The 22,484-nt window shown below is 37.6% G+C and overlaps 1 protein-coding gene across 3 annotated transcripts in view; it reads right to left on the bottom strand.

The window, feature by feature from the left end:
* The window catches only part of kansl1a (KAT8 regulatory NSL complex subunit 1a), a 37,179-nt gene extending 18,117 nt beyond the window's left edge, over nucleotides 1-19,062 (bottom strand). For all 3 annotated transcript variants that reach the window (XM_056469171.1, XM_056469172.1, XM_056469173.1), the window contains exons 1-2: nucleotides 18,605-19,062; nucleotides 12,049-13,440 (exon numbers count right to left, since the gene is read on the bottom strand). In XM_056469171.1, the coding sequence (XP_056325146.1) occupies nucleotides 12,049-13,370 (1,322 nt within the window). In that variant the 5' untranslated portion in view covers nucleotides 13,371-13,440; nucleotides 18,605-19,062. The remainder of the gene's footprint in view (nucleotides 1-12,048; nucleotides 13,441-18,604) is intronic.
* Nucleotides 19,063-22,484: the final 3,422 nt, after the last annotated feature.

The following is a 22,484-nucleotide window of genomic DNA, read 5'->3' as shown; positions in this document are numbered from 1 at the left end:
ACATCTTCATTTATATCATCCATCCTATCTTTCTAAAAACCATCACCCCTTCAAAAGTCTTGATTCAGACCGTTTACACTGCAGCATTTTAATAGGTGGAGTAACTACAGCTGCATGAGTCTGGATAAAATGAGAATCACATTTTTTTTGCTTAGATTAAAGACGTCGATTCTCTCATGATTTATGTAGAACTTTTTAATTTTAATAAAAATGCCATTTAAAAAAGACCCAATACGGTTTTCTTCAAACAAATTGAAATAAATGCAATGGAAAATAAAGTAATGTGAAAGAAATAGGGGTGTAACAATAAATTCAAGTCATAATTCCATACATATCTTGATATTGATCTCGCAATACAATATTATCTCTATTGTACAATAAGTATAGTATTAGTGTTATTATTGATATTTCACATACACATGGAGAAAACTATATGAATATTATAATATTTAGGCCTACAGTTGGCTAAAATGCTCAAATTTGTATAGACTTGGGGTGTTGGGACTTGAGCAGACTTTAAATTGGTCCTCAACGCACAGTGATTGCATCAGAATAAGTTGAATTATTATGTTAGACGTATGCTTGCACTCTGTCATGGACTAGATGTTAAAAAAAAAAATAATAATTTTCTTTTCACTTTAAAACAAAAACACACTGGTGTAAACAGCACCCAAATAAATGTTGTGTGGACCACGCAGCAACCTCCCACTCTACCTCGTGAAGCTAATACGGAAAACTGCAATTCATCAAAAGGCCACTGGGGGTTGGCCCAAATCAGAGTAAATTTCTATTGACTCCATTGTTAAAATACCTAATTTTACAGCAGAAAAAAAGCGGTTTGCAGCCGGTTACAAAAAAAGATTTTGGTGTATATAGCTAATATAGACTTTGAGACAACTGTGAGGGGGTGAATATTTTTAAGTATAATCCCTCATATTTATATTAAGCCTCAAAAGTATGCATAATTAAGGGCATGGCCACTTGAGTGACAGCTAGGTCTCTGCTGCTCGTGTCAAGTCACCTCAGCTGATTCTGACATATATTTTTGTTTTGTTTTATGTGGCTTTAACATAGTCAATTGTCTTTTGGGATTTTTTCTTACACTTATCAGATAATTTGGCATGCTGTGTGCACGTAATTGTGCTCACACCATTCAAGTTTGGCCTCCAAAATAATTGATTAATCATTTTATTTAGAACTTGATTAGCGTTAGGCTATAGAACAATCATCTGAAACAATGTCACAGTGTTTTGCCTGGATTTCATAAACAGGATTGCATTTACTAACAGACTATATTTGTAGTAGGGCCGGGCAATATGGCAAGAACGCAATCTTGATTAATTATTTTCATATTGAACAATAATTATATATTTGGATATCAGTTGTTAATGCTTCCAGATTTAAAAGAGTATCCCAACAATGACTGAAGCTACAAATTAGAAGGTCCATTTAATAACATAACCTGTTTTCAGTGGCAGATAATTTTTTGGCAACTGAAAATTCAGTGCATCTCTAATATCAACACACGTTTTGATCTCCATTGTATTACATTTCCACTGTGTGATTGTTTTATAAATATAGAGTAAGAATGCCCAGAGCTAATTATTGTTCTCGGCATACATTTTATCGCGATTCGATGTAATATTGTTTATCTGCCCAGCCCTAATTTGTAGTATTTGGAAGAGATTAGTGTTTTCCTTCTGCAGAAAAACTTCATAAGAACAAAGCTTAGTGGCTCAATATATTACAACAGTGTTTCTATAAGACCAAACACAGTAAAGTAGAGCTCAAATTGACCATTTTGGTCGCATATGCACCCAAAATTTTATCTATGCGACCTCAAAACATATTTTAGGAGCATTTGCGGGAGTGCATAAAATTGTTGCCGTGCGACTGGTTTTCACCATAGATATTTATCATATTTCTATGGGTCTATCATCTATCATATATAATACATCTATGGGTTTTCACTGCAAAATGTTCACAGCATGCGCAGATTGAGAAGACATTCAAGAAGAATGCACCTTTGCACCTCAAATGCGAAACATGGCGCTCGGGAATAGTTTAAAACAGTTGTCATGTCAACTTGCTGCAGGAAACAAAACCTGCAATGCTTGCCCTGTCTTCAAGCTCTTCTGATTGCCCACTGCGCTAGAACTGAACGCAAATAGATTGGTTAATATCAGCTGTTAATCACTCAGTCAATGCCTTCAGACGACAGCGAGCTACAGCAGCGAAAATGTAAAGTGCTGAAGACGAGCGAGTGAAAACAACACTGACAGATTTGTTTTAGAAACCAGCTAAAGTTACAAATAATGGCACATCTGATTAGTGATCATGTGGTTAATGTTAATATTTACTTTTCGAAGAGTGGTTAATAACCTGCGCTTGATTATTGACGTGCTTTTGAAACCCGATACTGTCAGACACTGACAAACGCGAGAGTGAAGCGCGAAAAAACAAAGGAGAAGCCGGAAAAAAAGGAGCAAATTTTTCAGCAAACATGAACAAAATGCCATGTATAACTAACTTATTATCTTCACATTTTGGACTAATATGAACTCAGAATGACGGAATTACTGTTTAACAGAGGCTACATGTGCTGCAGAAGATTACAGACACAGATGAGAGGTTTTCACTGACTGTAGGCTATAATTTGTGTTGTTTTGAACCTAAATACCGGCGAAATGTCTGCTATATGTAGTTCTTCTGTAGTTGGTAACATATCGGAGAATGTAAGGGGCTGTGTGTGTTTATATATGTTTATTTATTTATTTATTTAATATAATTACAGACGTTACAGTAGTCTGTTTCGCACTGTCTTTGATCTGCAGTTATAATCAACTCATGTTCATAGAAAAGTTAATAATAAACATTTCTACACAAGTATTTATGTGTATGAAGCATCTGTTTTGTGAGAAGTGCTTCTCATATGATATGTAAGTGACCCATACAGCTTTACTGTAGACATTTCCTCGAGCGAGAGTGACGTCGACTGAAACTTTCTGTCATACACCACGCCCACCAAAAGGGTACCCTTGTTAGTGGAAACGCAAGCCTGATAAAGGTGACCCGTACCAAACCGAGCCGTACCAGTCAGTGGAAACGAGCCATAAGATTGAATGCAAGCCCTTGAATGCAAGATCATTATTGCTATTAAGATTACATATGGAAACAATAAGTCATATGTCAATAGCATCAGCAATATCAGACACCACCCGTGAGAACAGCACAGTTATCATCGTTAACTAAGTTTCATTCATGCCAAGCAGTGTGTGCAGGGCCAGCATGCGTATTTATTTGTAATTTTTTTTTTACTTGTTAGTTTTGATCAGTGTTGATTTCAAATGCAATAAATCAGTTTATATAAAACTTGTAGTAACTGTACTTATAATTGGTGGGTGCGACTAAATTTTGGCTGGTGCTTCTAAATTATTAAAGTTAGGAGCACCAGTGCTACCAAGACAAAAAAGTAAATTTCGAGCCCTGGTAAAATACTTGATTGATATAGAGTACAACCAAATACATGTGGTCAGAACGCAAACAAATCACATTTAATGAAGTGTTTTATGAAGAGCATTTCTCCCAAAGAAAAACCCAAACTGTCTATGCTGTGGACACAAGCTTGCATTTTACTACATTTGCATTCATGTAGCAACAAAACCTAGTGTGACAACCTCATCATCTGTGACTTAATTCACTATTTAACAATTGCTTGTTGTCATTTAGCCATCTACTTCTTCAAACCTGCACGTGTGCGTTTGGACGGCGATGAGAATGACAAAAGCAGTCGTCCTCCTGCAGTGTGCTCACTGTGAAGTGAATCATCCCGTAATTGTGTTTCATAAATCACATTGGGCTGATGGAGGGAGTACAAAGACGGAGTCATTTAACTTGAATGCTCAGCTGCCTTTGTTCTTGGGTTTCAGACTGTGAGATGGAGGGACTAGATGAACCAAAACACAGATAAATACAAGTACTCTGACACGCTGGCTTAGAAAACTGTTTTATATGGAGACCTGCCTGTAATTTCGCGCACATACAGGTCCAGGGCTCCACTATATTTCAGGTTAAAGAGAGAATGAAAGCAGTTATAATGGGGAGGGAGAAACCTCTTTAATACAGCTGTGTGTCTAGTGAGTCTTGTGAGCTGTCTTGATCTCTAATCCTTGTATAGGCTGCCTTTTGAGGAAACCTGAATTAAACTCTCAGCCTCTCAAATTTCACATTAGCATTTTGCTAAATTTAAACAAACACTAGTTAACTATTTTACTACCACTTTTAATTGAAAACAGTTTTTTGTTATTGTTTTCATTTTACTTTGCCTGTTTTTAGCAAGCGGCAACATCCCGCTCTCCCTTGTGAAGCCAATATGGAAGTAACTAAAACTGCAATTCATCGACTGGCCTTTGGGGGCTGGCTCCAGGAAGTCCAGATGTTCACTGACTGCAATGCTAAATTAGCCAATTTTAAAGCTGATAAAAACATGTTTACAGCCTGGTACAAAAAAATAGGTTTTGGTGTATATAGCTATTATTACCATTCATGACAACTGTGAGGGGGGGGAATTTTTTTATAACTTATCCATTTAGTTTATATTAGGTTATAATAAGTCTGCATAATTAAGGGCGTGGCCACTTGAGTGAAAGCTAGGTCTCGCTGGTCACCGCCACTTCACCTGAGCTGATTCCGGCTGATTAACAGCTGAACTTGGCATATACATTGTATTTTTGTTTTGCTGTATGTGGCTTTACAGTCAATTGCCTTTTGGAATTATTTCTTACAATTATCAGATGATATGGGATGCTGTGTGCACTTAATTGTGCTCACAAACCATTCACGTGGCCTCCATTTCCCAGGTGAGTGAAATTATATACTTATATACCATATCTACAAATGTATTTGTTTTATTTAAGATCGTTTATCATTTATATTTTTCTTAAGAGCTGTAATGCACTTCAGAAACTGACAGATTAATTAGCTGTAGGCTATAAAACAGTCATCTGAAGCGTTGTCATACAGTGTTACGCCTGGATTTCATAATTAGTCTTGCATTTACTAGAACAGACTATATTTGAAGTGTTTGGAAGTAATTTGCGTTTTCCTCCTGAAGAAAAACGTCATAAGAACATTTCTTAGTAGCTCAATGTATTACAACGTTTTTAAAAGACTAAACACTTTATTGATATAGCGTACAACCAAGCACATGTGGTCAGAACACAAACGAGTCGAAGGTAATGAAATAATAAGCGTTTCACCCAAAGAAAGCCAGTCTAAGCAAAATACTAGCAGACGTTTGTAGCTCCACTGACGCTCCGCCTCTTTGCCTTTATTTGGTCATCCCCGATGGGTGTGATTACGCGTGAACAAAAATGGTGACGGTTGACCACACCTTCATTTGTAGCTTCATTTGCGCTCTTCAGAAAAATATGGGTGATATCACGGATACTACGCCCATATCTTTTACAGTCTATGGTTTTTAGTAAGAACAGAGCAATGCTTTCTGGGACTTGATATTGTAAAGAAAAAAAGAGTATATACATGATACTGTGGTAGAAAGACCAGTAAATACTTGTAGCATTTAGCATATGCATACTAGTGGTGTCACGATACTGAAATTTGATACCAATCGGTACTTCACGGCAAATCACAGTGATTTCTGTGTATATATATATATATATATATATATATATATATATATATATATATATATATATATATATATACACAGAAATCACTGTGATTTGCCGTGAAGTACCGATTGGTATCAAATTTCAGTATCGTGACAACACTAGTATGCATATATACTATTTATGCATATATACACATATACACACACATACAAAAAAAAAATTTCCGCAAAATTATCCACATATTTCTGGGAATTACCACCACAAAATCAGTTGTTTTGTGAAAAAAACGTGAAAAACTAGGGGGTCTGAATATAAATGCATAAAATAGAAATGTTCACTGTTGTTGTTATTATATAGCCATATAGATAAACACAATTGACCAAATCTAAATACATTTTGAAATCATATATAAAGGTTTGCATAATATAAATGTATAATTTATACAAGGTAAATATATTTTAGTAGTGCTTCAGAAAGTTGTGCTTCACAACAAACTTGGTTCACATATGTGTGTTTTATATTTATTGTGTATAATACACACTCAGACATAATACAAAATAAATATATTTACATGGAAAATATTTTACAAAGTATTTTTAAAGTTTAATCTATCTTAATATAAACAATTTCTCAAATATATGAATACATGTGTGTTTTACATAATAAATATACACAGTACACACACACATATTTAGGATGTAATTAATCACAATACTTTTTTGCCTATCACAAATTTTTGTCATTTAAAATAAATTTTGTGTCCTCTAAACCAAGCTAAATTTTAGTTCATACACTTAAATTTAAGTTCATTCAATTAGAAGCGCATATCAGTCTTTACAGCGCAAGCAAATTTGATGCTAATTTTCTATGGAGCTTTTCTATCAAAAGCACAGCTGTAATTCTTCAGTGGTGATGCAAAAGTGTTCGCAGGAACGAGAGCAAGAATGGAACAGATGGAAAGTAGAGAAAGCGAGCGGGGATAAAGAGAAGAATGTGAGGTGGTTAGGCTTGGCAGAGCTATGCAGAGGAATTATGGGAGAGCGTTGGTGAAAAAGGGGTGGAGAAATGCAAGAGGAAAAGAAAGGACGTCTGAGAAAGAGAGAGAGGGTATGGTTACGTAACACGAGTGGGTTCGGCTCAGGCAGAGGGAACATCAGGGACAATGCTGAAGAATATGAAAATCAGAGAGAGAGACAGACAACAAGTGTGTGTGATGGTTTCGCTTTCAGAACATCTGGCAAACACAGGCACGTATAAATGAGCTTCTGTCAAAGGCAAATAGCAGATGTGGGGTTGGTACAAACTATTTTCATAAATGTAAATATGATACTATGAACATGACTAGGGATGGGTATCGTTAAGGTTTTAACGATATTACTACTCTAATCGATACCACTAATCGGTTCGGTACTTTGACGGTTCTCTTATCTGTACTTTTTGTAGTTTTGTAGGTTTGAAGGAAACTGACTCAGTTTTTAACCATTCTTCTGGATAAAAATCAACATGTTTGCCTTTTCTGGCAGAAGTCGGGACCTTTCTTGGTTTATTGTGCTCCCCGCAGTTAAAAATTCCCTCTTTGATCTTATTGCCACATTAGATCGTTATGATAATATTCAGTGATATCCTGAAGATAAATACCAAAAAATAACATCACTGGAATAACTACAGCAGTTGTGATCGTCTGATCTCATATGAAGCAAGAGATCGCGATGACATATGATGATGTGTGCAGGTGCTGAAGTGCTGTCCCAATTCTTAGGGGTAAATTTTGAAGCTCTTACCCTTCACACTCTGTTTCAAGGGCCAAGGTGAAAGGGAAGGGGTAGGAGTACAAAACAGAATTGGGATTGGGCCTAAAACTCAACATTTATAATGCCTCTGTCTGATTATGTTTGGCAGGTATGGTGTGAAAACTCATATGGGTGTTCACACCAGACAAGGTATGCATGAATAAGTTGCGATGTTCATGACACGGCTTCTGTCTGCCCAGTGATCCTAGTTTCATTGCTAAATGCTAACATTGATTTTATTGAGAGAGTAGCTGTGCTTTATGTGCTTTAGGAATGCTGAAAAACAGCGTAGATTCGTTAGGTGCCGTGTCTTGAGTTCACTAGATACTTTCAGAGGTGCACCCAGACCTGCGAGTTCGTTAACTTCTCCAGAAACTATACTTGGATGATGGAGGCTTTCAGCGGTGCTTCGGATTTCCCCCTTGGGACACCAATTGCAGGCACTACATAATAATTAGACCCATACTAGAGCAAGCTCCTGATTGGATAATGCGGCGCAAATGTCCGCTAAAGTTCAGATTTCCCAACTCTAGCAAATCGTGCAAAACGTGAGCAATTCGCGCGTCTTTATTCTCATGAATCGTTCCACAGGAAGTCTATTCGAGACTTGGTATTGACTTAGCATGTAAATCATTCCCAAATGACGCTTCATCCGTGTCTGGTATGAATGCATCATAAAGGTGGACGGCTGCTTCTCCCTCAGGGCTGTCTAATACTAATAAGGAGGAGATCATTACTAATGGGCGGGGCTTTCCCGCTCTGATGACACAGAGAAAGAGAGAATGTCAATCAAAGTGTTTTGTATGAAGTGTGATTATAAAAAATATAATTAATTTACTTTTACCATTAGATGTTGGCCAGATTTTCACACTGTTGCCACACAACTGGGTTTTTAACCCCTTATAAAAATATTTTTTGCTAAATAGGTCCCCTTTAATGATTCACAGTTAAACAGTTTTAAGATTTTGGGTGAACTATCCCTTTAAAACCCCCACCCTCTGTAGAGCACTAAACAGCAGTCACTCCAGCTCTGGCTGGATTAAAGTGGTCTTTAATTGCAGTAAAAGTAAATCTTCCATTTGCATAGCAGCTGTGTTCCATTAAAAGCTTCCAATAATGAGTGTGGGTGTTTGGGATCAATGTCCTGTGATGCACAAAGTTTAAATTCATGATGATTTAACTGCAGTCAGAGGTCAACAAGCAGCAGTTCCTCATGCTCCACTTTCCCAACCGTCACAGTGTGATGTCACAATCGTGTGCTGAGAAAGATTCGTCAGAGAGCACTGCGAAGCACGAAACGCGGCTAAAAACAACAACCACGAAAACAGAAGCAGCACAATGAACTGATTCAGCCATATGTGATGGTGCTGTTTATAGTGAAACTGGGGCACGTTTCACTGAGCTCAAATTTGACATCCAAAATCTGCATTCACGGATGCCCGATTATTTGGGTCAAAGGTGCAAAGTCAACACAGCAAGCTGCTAAACGGCTCCTTTTAAAACGGCTTCCATTAATAAATCATCCTAAAAATTCTGACACAGCTTTCCCACATTATTTCCTCATATATTAAATCAGACGATGTGGTTCTCATAGAATAGAACTGCCAAGAAACAGGATTTGAGCAACAGGATATTTGAATATCAGTGTGTGTAAATGCTCTCAATTGATAAACCATCATTCTGATCTGTGTATACGCAAAAGAAACAAGCAGGAACAATTTACACATGCAAGAAATGAAGATTTTCTTTTTGTAAATCCATCACCTTTGGTTTACTTTGATTTTAATATTAACCAAAACATCAGGGTTCTCCGTTTCACCCTTGATGAATCAGACTGACCCTGGGGACCAAACAGGAAATTTAACCTTGCTTAAGTTTTCAAATAAGCAGAGGAGGACAGCCAAAATGACTTTAGACTAGACTTCGTTATGACAACAAGATCTATGATCTCACTGTACAAACAAGGCCGAAGTGGAAATTAACAGTAACTCTCCACAAGGTTCAGGGCAGGAACACACAGGCCTAATGTCACAAACATGCCCCCACACTACCTTGGGGCTCCCATGAACCGTCCTCATATAATGTGCCTGCTTCACGATGCTGTGCAATGGTTTAAGGTAGATATCGTTTCAGTATCTATCTCAATGTGCAAATATGCAATAGTCACAGTGCAGGATCTACAATGCTGAGTAGGAATTATAATTAACCAGGAAACAGTTCAGAACATGAGCAAAGTTATTAAGTTAATTTAAACCATCTGGGCAGAGATTAGTAATATTATTGCAATGAAGACATTAGTGTCGTTTTACATTTGGTTACACTCTATTGATTTTTTTACCTCAATATTGTTAGACTATGCAGAAAATCAGAGCAAGCACTGTCTTTTTTTTATAGAGGTGTGAACTTACACTGGTCTCACGGTTCGGTTACGATTATCATGCCATCGATTCGGTTCAATTCGATATCTTGGTGCATTGACGATGCTTTCCATGCACAGTTTTATATTTTCTTCACAGCACAGCAATTCTTGTATTAAAATGTATAAATATATTTATATGCTATTTGTAATACAATTTTGTCCTTCAATACAAACAGTGAGATATACAAACTGTACCTTTAAACAACACAAGCATTTATAGCAAATAAACAAATATAAATATCCTACTAGCTTTCTGAGGCTTGTCTAGCAAGTTCTTTCCTACACCCCTTTGATTGATCACATGCTCAACAGAAAGGGCTGTGATTGGCTCTTACGCCCTGGCGCTCTTCACAGATGAGTGACACTGATAAACAGCAGCGGCGATGATAGATGCGGTGGAGAAAACCCGCTCTGCAGACACGCGCTCATGTCTGTACACAGAAGTATCGCCATAACAGCTGAGAGGAGAAGAAAAGTCTTGCCAGCAGGTCAAATGGACCACAGTGAGAGAGGGAGAAATGGAGTACTTTCATTTTCACAATCGCAGTAAAATAGGGGCTTCTGCTGTAAGTGTCAGTGAAAGACTGTCCGGCAAACACACACAAAGTGAAATTGTGCAGTTTCTGCGTTTTTAAGTAGTTAGAACATTGTAAATACTCGCGCTCACCTCCCTTGCCATAATAAGCTACTGCGACATAGCGCATATGAGATGAATGACATCAGTAGATAATAACCGGTTATGATTATTACTGAACCGATACTGAATTGCCCACGTCTACATCAAGGTGCATCGAAGAAACAATTAATTTTGACACCCCTACTATTTCATGTACTATCTTTTTTATCTATTGTATTTATGCTTGTAATTGGTTTACTGCATTTTATAATAAACACACTCCCTACAAAATAATCACAATAAAAGTAAAATTAAGAATTCTTTCCAAATAGTTACGCAAATCATCTTCTGAAGTTACAATAATATCCCAATATACATCACTGAAAAACAAAATATTGAAAGGTCATATGTTCATGTTTCATATTTTTATATCATGCAGCCCTAGTTTTTTAAAAAAAGGACTGTTCTAATTCACATACTTGTACTATAGTCTATGCCAGGGATGCACAAGAATAGAAAACTAAAAGCCACTCTGACGACATCCTTTTATTTACAATCTCCTCACTGCTGCTATACGGCACTCATTTTCACGTGTTGTTATTCTGACCTGAAGAGACAAGCGCAGTTGGATTCCTTGACCATTTACAATGGGCTTTGCCCTACGTCAGTTCTTTAGTCTTACTTGCATGAAATCGCGGTGCGCTCGCGGCATTCGGAAAAGATCAGATGTTTTCAACTAGGTGCGGTTGGAAAATGCACACGGTTCACGAGCTCGTTGCGCGCCTCCATTGGAAATGACAAACTTACACCCTAAGCTTATTGGCATTGCTTCCGAGGTGCGCTCTCAGCAGCCACATTTTAATAAAACTATAGCGCTTCATTACAAAACTTTTTTTTTTTAATTGATATTGACAACGGTGTTCGGTCAATACGTATTGATACTGTTTGTATCACATAACTCAGTCAAGCAAACAAGTACTTGTGCGCATTAAGTGTACAGTTAAAAATTTGCTGTTTTAAACTAAGCTCAGAACCAGTTCAAGAGAGAATCACGATGCATTCTGGAAACCTCAGAATTGATGCAGAATCATTTCTCGATTCGATTTATCACCGCAGTGCTGCTATTAATGTGCTTCACGCATAATGGCACTCAAGATATAAGTCCACAATTCTATCAACAGGATTTTTTCCCTCTACTCCACAGTTCACATCTTGCCTCTCTCAATGCCTATTTAAATAGTGTGCTGCAAGGCTGCTCATTTCCCAGATATTTTACAATGAAACTGAATTAATAGACACTTTTTCTCCATATTTTTATTTCCTCTGATACATCTGAGTGCAACAGATTATCAAAAAAGACAAACATTAGGATTTGTGGGACTTGAGCAGTTGTTAACTTGATGTTGAGATGAAAGAGTTGCACTCAAAAGGGGAGTCAGATGACTGTGAGCTTGTGAAAGCAAATTGAACCAGACTAAATGATTGGAAAAGTCTAGAAGATCACTCAAGTCAAAACATTAAAAAAAAACTGTGAATTGTCATTTCATGATTTAAAACCAAGCTCTTTCTGAAAACAAAAGTTTGACTTACAGTTTAATGTGACACTGTTCAACATCCACCCTGGCCAGCTCGTCCTCCTCGACATCACTTTCTCCTCCTGAACTGCTCTCGGTGGCGTCAGAGTCAAACTGACTCTCCACAGCATGCAGATGTGTGGTGCCGCTGAGATGCAGACTGTCCAGCTCAGAGGCCACCCTGCCACCCTTCAAAAACCGATTCAAATGATGTGCGTGCGTTTCCATTGAAGTGCGGGACCCTCTCCAGGCTCCAGGGTCTCCTCTACGGCTAGATGTTGGGGTCAGAGTGCGTTCAAGAAAACCAGAGAGCTGTTGTTTAAAATGCCGCTCCACCTGCTTGGCCTGCACCACCTGCAGCCGCTTGCGGAGACGCAGCAGGCGGCTCTCGATGTCCATTTGCCTCTGCTGGCTCTGCTTAGCCCGATCGCGAAGCAGAATCTCTAAGTTGAGTGTCGGTGTGGTCGAGTCATCCTGAACTGGCGAAGAGCTTCGAGACGAGGGGCAGTTTTCAAAGCTGACATCATTGTTGCTGTTTGTTACGATGTGCAATCCACCAACGGGACTCTCCGGTTCTGCTTTAACCTCTGCACTTTCAGACAAAGCAGTGAGTTCCCTGTGTGATGACACACCTTGAATACTTGGTGTCGAATTCTGTTGTGGCTTCACATCTCCGTTCTGTCCAGAGTTTGACTTTGAGAACACAGACAGCAAAGCTTCCCCATTGGTGGACGGTTGGTTGCTGTCTCCGTTAACTGTGGCGACACTGCCTTTCTCCGCCACTGCAGCACTAGGCACAGCCACTTTCTTGGAGAGTCCGTTCACAGGCACCATGGTACTCCCCGCTCCGCCACCGTTTACCAGGGTCTTTAGTTGACCTCCAGTCAGCTCAAGATGGTGACGCTTGCGCAGAAGAAAGTCTCCACCAGGAGCAGCGTTTGGGAATATGGAGCCGCTCAGCAGGCCGTGGCTCTTTAGCACTGACTGCTTGATGAGGACGCCTTGAAGCTTCAGCGACTCCTTGACTTTGGTGGATGAGGGCAATGGTTTGACATCAGAGCACAAGTAAGGTGCCAGCTTGCCCAGAGACGGGGCTTTAGACAGGGGGTCCTGGTCCTTGACGCTGTGGTAATGGGTGTCGTTGGAATTGATGTGACACTTGCCGTTGCTGTGGCTTCCGGCTGAGTCCGAGACAGAGTCGGAGATGAGGATGTTGCTGGCGTTGCTGTTGTTCTCGGTGCTGCCGGGGGACAGGGTGGACGAGGGAGAGGCGAGTTTGAAGCGGATGTGGCGGGCTTCGGCTGGGGCGTCAGTCAGAGCGGGCGCCATCGCAGCCATGCAGGGCCAGGGAAGGGGCACGGCAGCCTGCACCTCCAATCTTTCACTCCAGCCCACCTACACAGCCTGGCTACACAACACAAGAAAAACCAGATTTAGGAGACTGCGGATAACCAGAACATTTGTAAACAATTTTGTTTAATCTCTATCCTGATTTTAATTAACTTTTAATTATGTTCTGTATAGAACAAGTACATTTCATTTTACCCAAAGAGAAAAAACAACAGACTTCAGTGAAGACTTTCAGTGAAGCAGCTCGTCAAATGCACTGCTGTAACCTGTTAATTAAAATGCAATAATTGGGTGTTTTTCCATTTATTCAATTGAACTTTTTGGAGAATATTATTAATCAGAGATTTTAACAAAGTGCTTTAGTGTACCTTATTTTATGCATCAGATTTTGGAAGCTTTTAAGAATAAAATACTTTAAAACACAGCTCCAGCATGGGTACAATATTCTTTCTCTGTAACTGAGGCAAGCAGGCCTCAAGGTAATTAGTTTTCCATCTATTCATTACCCTTTAATAATAACCTGTTGGACAGACATACAACATAGTGCACTTAGGCCCAATCCCAATTCTACCCCTTAGCCTTTCCCCTTACCCCTCATTTGCGCATTCCCATGAAGGGGTAGGGGTGTCCCTATTCTCTTTAGCTTGAAGGCGTAGGGCTAAGGGGAAGGGGTAAATACCCCTTCGAAGGAAGACTTTTCAGGACCACATTCGAAACCAAGGGATAAGACAATTTCCCAGATTACACCAGCTACAACGGCAGGATCGCTGCACCCGGAAGTAAGGAGATCCACAAATTAGTATTTTTTGTCATTATTACAAACTTTTACAACAAACAAGCACATGTTTCAATATATTTATAACCGCGTTCATGTTTTACCGTCATGCTTTAATAGTATTTTTATTTTAAATAAAAAACGCTATATTTCGCAATCTATAATCCCTAATAATAACTCTTGTATAGCAGTCCCACAACATTCTGACAAAAATAGAATTGGGATTGAGCCTTTATGTCTAAAAATATATATATATATATATATTCAACAGGACAGACTACGAACTACTATTATCATCATTAAAGTCAATGAGAAAAGCAGCTTGCAATCTACTTAACTTCAGTAATCTGTTAAAAACAAGATACTTGATGGGAATATTTTCATGAATTCCTATCACAGATGTTGCCTTATCTTAAGATGTTTTTACAATAGAGCCAAGAGCACAACCCATTTGGAGTCTCAAATTTGGGAAGTATTCATGAGCAAATATACCTGAAACACAACTTTACCCTCTGACCAATATTCCTTCTCCAAAGCTCAAGCCAGCAAGCCTCCAGCATAATTAGTTTTGGAACAAGGAACATAGTTTTGGGAGGGAAACTCCTTGGAATAACATGAACCATTGAACCAATCACAACAAGAACAGGAAAGTGCATTAAACAATAAATGGGTCAACTGTGCTATGATATTGACTTGAGCTAAATTTGTCTCAATCCAATGCATAAACACAAAGAAATACAGGCCAGAAGATAACTAGAGATAACAGAGTGAATGAACACAAAACAGGAATTCCTGTTATCAGCAATTCTTGGACTTGAATTTTATCTGGCCTGATGCTCTTAACCTCAAAGCAAAAAAAGGGAATGAGAACTCGTTGACCTCAACTGAGAGGAGACCATTACCACAGGCGTTAGTAGGGAAAGACCTGCTCTATTCAAGCTTATGTAAGAGCCAGCGAGCCTCCTCATTGTCCCCTCCTCCTCAGCAGACCATCTGTGTCAACGGAATTAGGGATATGCCTTTAGGCCTCGACAGATAAGAGACTATCTCTTCATGAGTATGTAGAAGGTTCGGCTCATGAATGCCTTACAATAACCATACCTCAACTCCAGAAAAAAAAAAAAAAACGTTCATGATTTTTACAACTAATACAGGTGGTATTTTCATGTCACCAATGATACGCCATATTACTTGTCAGTAGTCTTGAATGAAAAGTAAACCCAGCTAGAGGCATAGAGGTAAAGTTGGTTTTATATTCAGATATTCAGACATTCTTTGCAAATTCTAATAGGGAAATCATATTAGCAGCCAATGACTATCAAAGTACAACAGTGTTCAGTCAATTAGATAGTGTTAATGTTGTTTTGAAGTCATACTTGCATGCTACTTTTGATCGAATATTCAAAGTAACATGGTAAACAATATAGAGACTTCTAAATGAACTAATGTGCGAATATAAAACCAACTTTACCTCTATGCTAAAGCCATAGCTCACCCAAAAATTTCAATTTACTCATCCTCAAGTGATTCCAAACCTTTACAAGTTTCTTGCTTCTGTTAAATACAAAATAAGTTATTTTGAAGAGATGTTAGACACCTGTAACCACTGACTTCCATAGCAGAATAAATGAGTTCTACGGAAGGCAATGGTTACAGGTTTCCAGCATTTTTCTAGATAACTTCTTTTGTGTTCAATGCAAGACAAAAACTCAAACAGGTTTGGAACAAATGAATGATGAGCAAACGATAGCAAAATATTCAGTTTTAGGTGAACTATTCCTTTAAGCAAGCTTTTATTTATCCCAATAATCCATGATGTGTACCTAGTAAGCCGGTTTATACTTCTGCGTCAAGTGATCGGCGTGACCTACAGCGCAAGCCTTGCGCATAGCCGTGCATTTATACCTATACGCGCTGTTTCTGTTGCTCTGCAATACACTTCCGAAACGCTAGCGAAACGCTAGCTGGCAGTAGGTGTCTATGTTTCTCTGTGTCGAGTTCCTTCGCTGGTGTTTTGTTTTTCTGAACGCTTCCTTAATGTACAAGTGGCTCAAATTCACTCATTTTGAGGCGGGAACCAGCGGACATGCAACAACTTTAATCATAAGGTAAACACAAAACAGCAGTCTCCATCCGGAGCTCCTTTACGGGACTCCACACATGTAAACACCCGCTGCATCACGCTTACATGGCTCTCACCTCCGCCCACACACTCATCAGCGCTACCAAGTTGACCAATCACAGAGCTTGCGCTACGTGTACGCGTTACATATTTTGAGAGGTGCACGTCAGCGACGCCGACGGCCACAGTGAGGGGCTGTGCGTCCACGCGTAGCATACGCTTGACGCAGAAGTATAAATCAGCCTTTAGGCATGGGACGATAACCATTTTCAAGTATACCGCGGTTTGGAAAAGTCAAGGTTTTAAAACAGTCAACATTTCCTGCTATAACATTCCTAAGGTATGTGTAAGATGTTTTTATTTATGTTTTTAGGACAACAGTATCTCCAGCAGAAAATATATCCAAAGATGCCCTTTTAAATTGTCAAAAAAAATTTGTTTTTGAAACTAATGAAGACAGCAGAGGTCAATAATTTGCCTGACATGTTTACTGCTCCAAAATATTTGAAATGTTTGTTAAAATAAAATATATTGTGTTCAAAAGGGGAAAAAAAAGTGTTTGTTTTTTACTCAGACATTTAAAAAATATATATTTTAGAGCAGTAATCACAATATCGCGAAACCATGAAACCGTGATATTTTTATCCAAGGTTATCATACCGTCAGAGTCTTATACCGGCCCATGCCTAGTCTTGAATGAAAGGTAAACCCAGCTAAAGGGATAGCTCACCAAACAATTTTTATTTACTCATCCCTCAAGTGATTCCAAACCTTTACAAGTTTCTTTCTTCTGTTAAACACAAAATAATTTATTTTGAAGAGATGTTAGACACCTGTAACCACTGACTTCCATAGTGGAATAAACAAATACAATGGAAGTCAATGGTTACAGGTTTCCAACATTTTTCTAAATAACTTCTTTTGTGTTCAACGGAAGACAGAAACTCAAATAGGTTCAGAACAAATTAATGATGAGCAAACAATAGCATAATATTCAGTTTTGGGCGAACTATCCCTTTAAGCAAGCCTTAATTTATCCCAATAATGCATTTGATAATACATGATGTGTACTAACCTTAACAAAAGTTATTTTTTCGTCTTTGTTGTTTCTGTTTCAAAGAGTTATACTTTGTAAAACTCATTGAGCACTAGCACTTCATAAAGTATATATTTATCATTAATAAAGTTAGTAGTAGTAGTAACTGCAATTGCGTGACATCTCATGAAACTGGTCATGTGATGTCAACATGGTGGTGCCCATGAGGGGGCGACCCGCTGCATACAGAATAAAACCGCTTGTTTCATAAACACAAATGCTTTAGTAGTACTCAGTTTATCTATAACTAGTAACAAATCACGGAGAGCACCTTTTATTCATAAACATTAAAACAAAACACAATGATGTGTGTATTCCCTGAGAGTTATTTGAAGGACCAAACTAGGTTAATATGTCAAAGTAGTAAACAAGACAAATCCGGTTAAGGTTTAACAAAGAATGAGTGAACCAAGCGAAGGTGAAGCAGTCAAGGTCTGAGTTATGAATAAAGTCAAACTATTTACACGCAGGACTACGATAAGTGAGCTCTTCAGTACAATTCATACAGGAAGTCTTACAGGAACAACGCACTTCAAATTGATGAAAATAAAAAATGCGTATACGGTATTAATAAACGTAAACGTTTACAAACGCACACACAATAATTAACGTTAACGTCCAGCTCAATGCGTTTATAAAGCACAAGGCAATTCGCTGCGTTATGCTGAACGGGCATTTGTGAACAGACCACATGAACATTCACACCACTTCCGTGCATTAATGAAGGAACTAGTCATGAAATACAGTACAAGGCTAAATCGTTTTAATGTATTGCTGAATGGCTCACAATAACTTAAGCAGAAGCATTACAGATAACGTGCTCTCTCACACGGCCTTGCTTGTTATGCAAGCCGTATTTACCACCAGTTTTATGTGAACCAACCGGCTTACAGCTAATAAGTTTAGTACAGTAAAACGAGGACGTGAAATAGCATATAAACTAGTATAATACATACGTCCTTGGCAATAATTAGAACGTAAATAAAATAATAAAGAGCGCACGCGTGTTTACTACACGAGCAAGTAGATAGTAGTTCTTTATAAGCAACCGTGTAGTCTCTCAAAACAGCGTAAATTAAATTGTACATAAAACCACTTGTGCACTCAACAGCTCGTGGTAAAAGTAGTTAAAATGGAGGCTAGGACGGGTGTGCAGGATTAGGTTTATGTAACATAAGTGCTGCTGCTGCTACAGATCGTCCACTAACAAAGAAAAAGGAGGAACCTACCACGTGACGGGCGCGCGATCCGAGGGAATTTCGGCAACTATTCCACCGACCTTTGGCTTCAATAGCACAATAATGTCACCAAAGCACAAAATCAGCCGTTTGGTCAAGTAGCCCCTCCGCCTTCGCCATATCCGTGTCCGCTTCGTCAGAAAACCACCCCGGTTTCAGCAACCCTTTTCGTTATCGGCTCCGGAATCGCGAAATGGGCGATAGTAGACAACACCTTGCTGCTGCTGTCCGCTTCAGTGGATTATGGATAGCAAATGTATATTTTTCAGTATATTATGAGTCGATGTTTTGCTCGGGTACGAGTTCTTTTCATAAACGCCTTTATTTACAGATCGGAGGTGCCACAGACCACCGGTTTCGAGATCATTTTCTCATCGTTGGAGGGAGAAACGCACGAAAGATGGCGCCTCGTTCGTCTCCCTTGGATTTGAGCCTGACAAATACAGATGCAGAGCGTGTAGAGAGAAGCCTGTAGGCGGGAGACATGCTCACACCCGCCGCTAGAGTGAGCAGCGTGTCACACAGAGGCCGCTGGGGGGCGCCGCAAATAGGACTCGCGGTGGGGTCAATTTTGGGAAAAACACATTGAATATGAATAATTGTAATTTTGACATCTCTAAAATCCTATTAAACTTATCTAGTTTTCATAAACAGGCTTTAATATGTTGGTCCCTTACATATAATTTTAAAATTTCTCCTCATGCGTATTTTATTTGGAATAATACAAATATTAGATATAAAAATAAATCTTTTTTTTTTTAATAATTGGTTTATTAAAGAAAAATAATCTTAGTCATTTCTTAGATGACTCTGATGTCCCCTTAAAATTATGCATCAGTTTTCCAGTTCCCCCAAAGAATATGCCATAGTTTTTGGTGCAATTCCTGATTGTGTTATACCTTTAGTCAAATCTGGCCCCAAAGGTTCATTGGATTCTTTTATTTTTGACAACACAAACCTTTTTGTTGATCAAACTCTTCTCAGTTCTACGTCAAACAAAGATATTTGCTTGGTTATTAATAGTTCTCGGATCTCTTTACCTGCTTGCATAGGTTTTTGGAATTATATATTTGGTGATTGGGATCAGTTTTGGCTTCTTTGGAAAAAAATATTTTTATCTAGTAAAACTGTCGAAGTCTTAATCAAAATCATTCATAATTGCTACCCAATAAATACCAAAATAGCTGAATTTGATAACAATATTTCCTCTAAATGCTCATTTTGTACTCAATAAGATGAAACACTAAATCATTTATTACAGGAGTGTACTTACTGTAAAGTGTTTTGGGTTGACTTTTACAATTTCATTAAAAAATTCTTATTTCCAAAATTTGTATTTCCCCAAAAATTTTATTCTTTGGTTACTCTCTGACTGTAGATCCTTCATTGTAAAATTATTATTAATTTATTGCTTTTTTTGGCTAAATTTTACATCGATAAGTGTAGATTTTCAAAGAAACACCCTTACTTTTTTATTTTCAGAAAGGACTTTGATTTATATGTGAACTCTTTAAAAGATTCTAACAATTATATTGCATGTAAAACGATTTCTTGGTGTAAATCATTTAAAATTTTATTTGTTGGAATTTTATTTATGTAACTCTTTTTGTTATTAGTGATTATAAATGAGTTATTAAAACTGTTATGTTTAGAAATGTGTTTAAAAAATCTTCTCTCCATTAAACAGAAATTGAGGGAAAAAATAAACAGGGGGGGGGGGGGGGGGTAATTCAGGGGGCTAACAATTCTGACTTCAACTGTTTCGATTTATTTTGTGGTAATATATTATGTGTGGTTACTTTTTGTGCCTGTTCTCAAAAGTAAAGGAAATAAACCAAGCAACACAAAATGTTCTCCAAACCAATGAAATGTAATTATGTATCTTAATTATTTAAAACGATATAATTGCAACATTAATTCTGATGAATGATGTCAGTTAATCTAGATTAAATATGTCAGATTTTCTTTAAACATTCCTGTAACCCACATGTGTCCAAGCATCTCTCCCTGATAGTCTGATCCTAAGTGATCTCATCCAGACTGTTCTGGAAAAACTCCACAACATTACAGTCCATGGCATCATGCTCATTTAAACAACACACTGACACACACTATCCCACAATCAGGACACAGCATATTATTAGATCATTTATAATGCAATCTATATTATATTATATTATATTATATTATATTATATTATATTATATTATATTATATTATATTATATTATATTATATTATATTATATTATATTATATTATATTATATTATATTATATTATAATCGGATAATCTGCCCAATACAATTTTATTTATTTATTTATTTATTTATTTATTTATTTATTTATTTATTTATTTATTTGATTAAAAAATCATTCTTAGGCATTAATTACTTATACAAACCTATAACTAAATATTTCTAAAATAATAGATGGGATTTAACGTTGTCTGCGTACGTGTTACTGTAGGTGTCTGTACAGTTTTGTAAGTTACCAAATATAAAAAAGCAGTGACATCAGCAGTTTGGAAAAACGTCATAGACGTGTCGTCAGAACTACAAAATAACGGCACGAAATTAACACTGATAAACGTTAAACCACTGCTTTTAGGCATATTAAATACATTTGTTATTTATAAATCGATTGTCTTATATTTGGTATATCCGAGACGCTGTCATTTATTTTCTTTCTTTCTTTGTCTATTTTATTTTGTAGTGTGTTCTTGATCCTGCAGTGGTGCTGTAAAACTGCGCCATCTGGTGTTAGAATGAGAAACTAGACAGAGACCATGTTTACAGCCCTCCGAACAGAAACACTGCAGATTTTTTGAACTATTAAAAACATGGAAAATACGTACATTTACGCCATGTGCTTCTATCAAGTATTACAGTAAAACTAAGCTAAAACCAGAAAATTGAATTACAAAAATTAAACCAGAAAAACAAACACGGCGCAAAGTCCAAATGTAATGGATCCTGATTTAAAGTTGCTTCATGTTTGTCATGTTTCAAATAAAATGTAATACAAAAATACTTATTTAGTTGACTAGAAATTGCTTATAATTTATTCAAAATTTCAACAATTTTGATGTAGGTACCACAATAACTAAACAAAAGACTATATTTAGATATTCATTCAATCATTTTCCTTTAGCCTACTCTCAGAAATAAAGGTACGCGAGCTGTCACTGGGGTGGTACCTTTTCAAAAGGTATACATTTGTACTTGAAGGGTCTATATTGGTACCTTAAACGTATATATTAGTACCTAAAAATTTTTGGGGGAACACTTTTGTAGTTTTTAGGTTCTAATATGTACCCTTGAGGTATTAATATGGACCTTTAAGGTCCAAATTTGTACCTTTCAAATAGGTACCACCCCAGTGACAGATCGCATACCTTTATTTCTGAGAGTGTAGTTCCTTATTTATCAGAAGTCGCCACAGTGGAATGAACCACCAACTATTCCGGCATTTGTTTTACGCAGCGGATGCTCTTCCAGCTGCAACCCGGTTGTGGGACACACCAATAAAGGCTCATTCAAACACATATATACCAATTTAGTTAATTCAGTTCACCTATACCGCATGTCTTTGGACTGTGGGGGAAACCAGAGCACCTGGAGGAAACTCACACCAACATGGGGAGAACATGCAAACTCCACACAGAAATGCAGCTGGTGCTCGAACCAGCGACCATCTTGCTGTGAGGTGACAATGCTAACCACTGAGCCACCGTGCTGTCCTATATATATATATATATATATATATATATATATATATATATATATATATATATATATATATATATATATATAACATAATAAAACAAGAACACTGTAAAAAAATGCCAGGTTCCACACAGTTCCAACACAAA

This window comes from Danio aesculapii, chromosome 12 (genome assembly GCF_903798145.1).
Source record: "Danio aesculapii chromosome 12, fDanAes4.1, whole genome shotgun sequence".
In the NCBI taxonomy this organism is placed as follows: Eukaryota; Metazoa; Chordata; class Actinopteri; order Cypriniformes; family Danionidae; genus Danio; species Danio aesculapii.
This window is presented reverse-complemented; position numbering and strand designations above follow the sequence as displayed.